Raw genomic sequence first — 6,471 nt, 5'->3', positions numbered from 1 at the left:
CCTGCTGTCATCTGAAAATCTTATGACATGATTATTTATCATCCACAACATATTAATGGCACATTTTCCTCTAATGTTTCTCTACAGGCCCTCTGGTGCGTTTGGTTGCAGGAGAGAGCAGGAAGGAAGGCAGAGTGGAGGTCTTCCTTAATGGCCAGTGGGGAAGTGTGTGTGATGATGGCTGGAATGATGTCAGTGCAGCTGTAGTTTGCAGACAGCTGGGTTTCACGTAAGTATGAATATATCTGTTCGGATATTTTTTTGCCAAAGAATGCTTGACTAAAATTCGTGAAGTATTATAAATGGAAAACATTTTTCCTATAGGAGCATGAATATACACAGAAAATTTATGTAAGTATGTTTTTTTTAGAGGTTTTCATTGTTAGCAGTATGTCCAAAGAGTTTTAGCGCTTCACTCTTTTGGCATGCTGAGATTAGCATTTTGTGTTGCTAAAGGGTTTTGTCCTAAACAAATAGTCAGGAGTCATTAAAATGATGTAAAAAAAAATATGAACAAAACTTTTAAAAGGAAATAATTTAAAAAAAAAAAAAAACTTAAATGCTATCAGTCTAACATTTAGTAAATCTTGGGAAAATAATAATACTAATGACTTTACTCTTATAGCACTTCAAAAACAAGTCACAAAGTGTTTTACAAAGACATAATACCAAGCAATCAGATCACATTGGAAAAAATTATTAAATGAAAAAAACAAATAACACACTAAAACATTTGCGAAAATGTAGTGTGTTACAAAACAAAATAAAACTGAAAAATAAACAAAAACAAAAACTACTGCTATGAATACTAGGTTCGCATCGGTGTTTTGAGCCGACTCAAATGCAGGACATGAATGCCAGGGATTGCCATCTTTGTAGTCTTTTAGAATAGTGTAGAAGCTGTGGGATGAGCCAAGTGGCCCAGAGTTGTTCTTGGAGGCGGCTGAAAGTCAGAAGTGGAAAGTCTTTCTGCAGAGAGAGAAATCAGAGAGAAGGAAAATGCGGTTAGTGGGTCTTGACATATGACAGAAACTTGCTTTATCTAATGATAAAAATGATAGCCATTTTTAGCACTTTAAATATCTGTAAGGCAGGATTGTAGTTTGAGCAGATGTGTTCAGTTGGAATCAAAATAGACATAGATCTGGGACTGATCTAATGGAACCTGACCTTTAGGTACTTGTAACAATGAATAAGCTGACTTAGTTTATTTATCCTGTAAGGGCAATTGTATAAAGCCGCTTGCAACCCAAATTAACAGACATACACACAATATTTCACTCTCACATCAGTTCAACAAAAAGTGAGTTTACTACACAAATGAACTGACATGACTTATTACAAATGAGAGAAACGTCCATTTTTGGGTGAGATGAGATGTCTGAGGTTAAAACACAAAATGGTATGGTTTGTTAGGTGGGATCTGCTGGTAATGTCCTTCAATTGCGTCCCTTAAGCAGGCTAAAGATCATCAGTTAACTACAGCAAACTAACAATTATTATGAGGTTGGAGATAATAAAATGTATTTTCAAAATCATAGACTGTATTTCATGCAAATGGTTTCGACACCTGAATCCATTCCATCTATTCATTATCTATACACCGTTTTATCATTGCGTGAATGGTTGCTGGAGCCAGTCTCTGATGACTTGGGGCTAAAGGCAGCATACATGTTGCATGTCCATCACAGGGCCACACAGAGAAACAGACGGTCATGCACGCTTACACTCCCACCTTCAGCCAATTCAAAATCATCAGATAACCTATCATGCATATTCTTGGACTATGGGATGAAGCCAGAGCAAAACCCCACACAGGCACAGGAAGAACATGCAAACTCCACACATGAAGACCCTAACTAAGATTTAAACCAAGGACCTTCTAGCTGTGAGGCAATGGTGCTGGTTGTAATGTATTTTGAAAAATATGTATGTATTAAAATGTAGATCATCATCCTTACATTTACCAACATCCTTAACTTTCTATGTGAAGTGCCAAAAGATGACATATGTTGTGAACTGGTGCCATAGAAATAAAATGGAACTGAACTGAAAACAAGTGGGTTTGTAAAATTGGAGTAGTAAACTATACATCTTTGTGTGTTGTCCTTTCAGAGGTGCGGCTAAAGCTCGATCCATGGCATATTTTGGAGAGGGTCGAGGTCCCATCCATCTGGACAATGTTCGGTGCTTGGGCACTGAGATGTACTTAGGTCAGTGTCCGACTGAGGGTCAAGATGGCCATGACTGTCGTCACAGTGAGGATGCAGGGGTTATCTGTGATTACACTCTGGATCCTGTGAGAGATGTTACCATTGCAATGCAGACCTGTGGCCTGAGACTACACAATAATCAGCGCCGTCGACGCAGAATTATAGGAGGAGATAAGTCACTGAGGTTAACATATGTACATACTCTCTTGACATGCAACCCCAGCACAATGTACAAGTTTCACTGCCTGACAAGTCTGGGGAATTTTGCAGCTGCTAAAGCCAGCAACAGCCATGGCAGACATACTCTAACTTGTCTCTGTCATTTCAGGGGTGAGTGGCCCTGGCAAGTGTCTCTGTGGCTCAGGTCTCAGTCTAAAGGCAATCATCCTCTGTGTGGAGCATCACTCATCAACAGGTGCTGGGTTGTAACCGCCGCCCACTGCTTCAAGAGGTAGGAGACAGCTCCCTCTAAAGGTCAGCTGGTGCCATTTGGAACATACAGATCCGATAAAAAAATAAGGGCTTGATGTATTAATAATTACATCTGTAAAGATTTAGAGTTTGTGTTTTTGATTGTTACCAAATAATGTGCCACACAATGTCACCGAAATGGACACAAATATTAGCAGGAATTGTAAATGTGGGCACTGCCTAGTCCTACTCCGTACATGTAAACTTTATTCTTATTTTTTACCAGTAAATTTCACACATGAAAAACCCAAACCATCTTTTTTCACAGTCATTCAAAAACATAAGAAACTAAAAAAGCACGTGGAGAGCACAGACCTCCACCAAGCAGCTCATTTCCACCATGTTGTGATTTCCAGCCAATGTTAAAGTCCTGCATTCATTTTCTCTACACTATTAGATTCATGGATAATCAAAACATACCTTGAATTACATTGAATTAACATTGATAACATTAAAAACAAGCTGATGGAGTGAGGAACGATCGTTCTGTACTCTCAAGAATTTTGTACACTTACTTCTGCAGTTGCTTACTGGCTTCAAGCTGTTAGCTAATGCTATGCTAGGTTGGCATAACTACAGTGATGTTATTGCTAACATAAACAGACAGGGAGTAACTTAAGCTAGGTTAGCTCAACCATAGCAATGCAACGTAAATGAAAAGCATGCAACAAAGCACGGTCAGTCGTCATGACACATGGCAAAGAGAGTTAAAGTGAAACAGGAGACATGTTGAGTCATTGTTAATGTCACAATTTTGTTATGAACTTATCTGTCAGAAGCTCCACTCAGCCCACTCCTGTAATGCTGCCTGGCTGTAGCTTGCTCCTGTACTACTGAGAATACAGCGGTGAGGACTGAAAGATTGAATGGAGTCAGAGCTCCATCTAGTGGACAAACGGTGCAAGGACAGCATTCTGTGCGACTGTGACACTTAACAGCTTTTACTGTTTTATGAGAAAATAACCAGATGGTAACAGAACATCACCAAAATTTAATCGTCTGTTCATTGTGTCATTATCAACATTTCCTGAAAAACTCATGAAAATCCATTCAGAACTATTCGAGTTACCTCACTAACTAACAAACAAACCAGCCAACAAACAAACAGATAAACGCCAGCTAAAACATAACCTCCTTGGTGGAGGTAATTAGAAATTCAGTCTACTCACGTGTGTTGACCTTTTTAATGTATTTATTTTTTACTGCTATATGAGATGTTCTACGTAAGCTATGAATGCCTAATGCTTAATGCGGCGCAAGTAAATTCCTCCTGAGCTAGAGGATTGCTCAATAAATTATGGTTGTTTATAAGACTGTTTTGTTTGCTCCTCCAGATTTGGCAGAGATCCCACCCGCTACACTTTACGCCTGGGAGACTACCACACTGAGGAGCAAGATGACTTTGAACGCACCTTGTCCCCGGATCGCATCGTTATCCACAGAAAGTACCACAGTCAGGGCTGGGAGTATGATATTGCCCTGCTACGGCTCAAAGGCACAGAGGGCAACTGTGTGGCATTCAATCCTCACACAGGTGCAGTGTGTCTTCCAGAGCCAGGCACCAAGTGGGAGAAGCGGCCTGCTGCCTGTGTAATCACTGGCTGGGGCATCACAGGTAACTTCACCACTCAGACCATCACAACATTTGTTTATTTCCTACTGATTTATAACTAATTCCGAACAAGTGGTGAAGGTTATGGCAAGATGGCAACTATTATCAAACATCAAAAAACACAACACACACATTGCTGTACCTTCACTGTGACTTCTTTAGTGTGCTTTGGTCATCAAATGGCACAGTGCTACTTTATGTGGCAGGTATATGTTATACCTGCACTACTCTCTAATCATTTCATAGTTCTTGTAACTTTTAGTTTTAGCATGTGCTTTGCTGTTTGTATTTCTATTGGTTATCTTCTACTTTCACTCATCTAAATGAGAGCAATATAAGATTTGCATTATAAGACTTTCATTTCTCTCCTTTCTGCTGTCAGATTCAGAGTACTCCCGGACCCTGCTCCAAGCCTGGGTCCCCCTGCTTCCCGCCTGGAAGTGTAAGAAGCGATACGGTGATCGCTTCACCAGCCGCATGCTTTGTGCTGGGAGTCTGTCGGAGCGCCACCGCGTGGACAGCTGCCAGGGTGACAGTGGGGGTCCACTGGTTTGCCAAGGGGAGGGAGGTCGTTGGGTGCTGACAGGAGTCATCTCTTGGGGGCATGGCTGTGGTAACCCCTCATTCCCTGGTGTGTACACTCGTGTTAGCAGGTTCCTGCGATGGATTGACAAGGTTATCAATAAACCCCACAAGAACTAATGAGCATTGGTCATAGTTATCAAGTGGATTTCGGGCTTGAAGCGGCAGGTACGCACTGATAAGAACTAGCTGGCATGACATGACATTGTATAGGATTATAACTGTCAGCCAATGGCATGTTTCCATACAGTAGGAGGCACCTGTGTTGGATCATTTATGATCAGAGCCAGAAATGAGTGCACGGCACTTAAATAATGTATTTATTGTAGTGGATTAATCTACTGTTATGTGTGCATGTTTTCATCTATCCACTTCAATGCCTGCTTTATCTTTCATTCTACATTCACAAAAGAGTATTTAAATCTGACATGCTAGTACAGCAGAAAGACCAGTAGACACCATGCATGAATCTACTGTGCATAAATATTCATTTATAATTGAGAACTGTGTCCAGATAAAGAATGGTGCCCATCCAAACAGGAAGGAAGGAACAGAGGAAGGCACTAATACACAGACCATACCTATGGCAGTAGATTCAGATCTTGCTCATCAGGTAAATAGTGCTGTAGTAAAGCCAGCCTTGAGAAGTGGAATAATACTGCACTGAAACGCATGCCTTGCAGTGACACCTGTAGATGAGAACCTGAAAGAAGAAATTGAAAGAACAACAGTACTGTAGAAATGATGTGCCTTATAGGACTACATTTGTAAATACAGACAATTTATTTTTTTCATATATTTTTCAACAAGTCCAACTATTAACAAGCCACAGGCCTCACTATTTTTGCATAATTATTTTAATCATTAATGAAGTAGTTTTTCCCAAGTTATTTCTGTTTACTGAAATTGAACTAATTATCTGTCTACAAATGACAAACTGTCAACTACTGTACAGTATAATGTGTAAGTACAAGAAGCTTATAACCAAGGACAACATTACCAATCAAGCTTCAGACCAAAGGACAAGGTTCACTGTTTAGCAATTGGTTTGTGCAAGTTCAATTAATTGTACATGTGTTTTTGGATATGGAAATATGTGCATTGTTAATTGATTTAAAAAAAAAAAAAAGGTGGGTTGTGGTTTATCACCTAATTTTGAAGAAATAGGGGCCCTGTGTTAAAATATAGATTCAAACCTTCTTTATTTCAGCTGTTATCACTTAGTGGATAATCCTAAAAAACATTGTAGTTACTTTTGGAATAGTGTACATAATGCTTAATAGGGGCCCCACAGCTGATTTTTGCACCAGGGGCCTTCAAGCAGATTAATTTCAGCTTGCTTATGACAGCAGTGTGTGCTGTTAAAAGTGAAAATGGTATGTTCACATGGTCAATGTGCCTCAAGTTCGATCATATTACTGTACTTGTACATACTGTATGTCTCATCAGTATTATAATTATAATCAGTATTACAAAGTGTGTACGTATCGCTGAAGTGTTAACAAGGTTCTACATCAACGGCTACTTGTTTAACCTGTATTTATTTAAATAGTTTGAATGGTTACATAGAGAAATGCGGGCTGCAAGGTGGCG

The 6,471-nt window shown here is 39.7% G+C and overlaps 1 protein-coding gene across 1 annotated transcript in view; it reads left to right on the top strand.

Moving 5' to 3' along the window:
• LOC103357113 (neurotrypsin) overlaps window positions 1–6,400 on the top strand; it is a 25,541-nt gene extending 19,141 nt beyond the window's left edge. Inside the window, exons 10-14 of the mRNA XM_008281520.1 lie at window positions 88–229; window positions 2,116–2,397; window positions 2,542–2,664; window positions 4,019–4,299; window positions 4,679–6,400. Coding sequence (XP_008279742.1) covers window positions 88–229; window positions 2,116–2,397; window positions 2,542–2,664; window positions 4,019–4,299; window positions 4,679–4,998 — 1,148 coding nt within the window. The 3' untranslated portion in view covers window positions 4,999–6,400. The remainder of the gene's footprint in view (window positions 1–87; window positions 230–2,115; window positions 2,398–2,541; window positions 2,665–4,018; window positions 4,300–4,678) is intronic.
• Window positions 6,401–6,471: the final 71 nt, after the last annotated feature.

This window comes from Stegastes partitus, unplaced genomic scaffold (assembly GCF_000690725.1).
Source record: "Stegastes partitus isolate 25-593 unplaced genomic scaffold, Stegastes_partitus-1.0.2 Scaffold235, whole genome shotgun sequence".
Taxonomy (NCBI): Eukaryota; Metazoa; Chordata; class Actinopteri; family Pomacentridae; genus Stegastes; species Stegastes partitus.
Note: the sequence above shows the minus strand (reverse complement) of the source record. Positions and strands in the feature narration are given on the sequence as shown.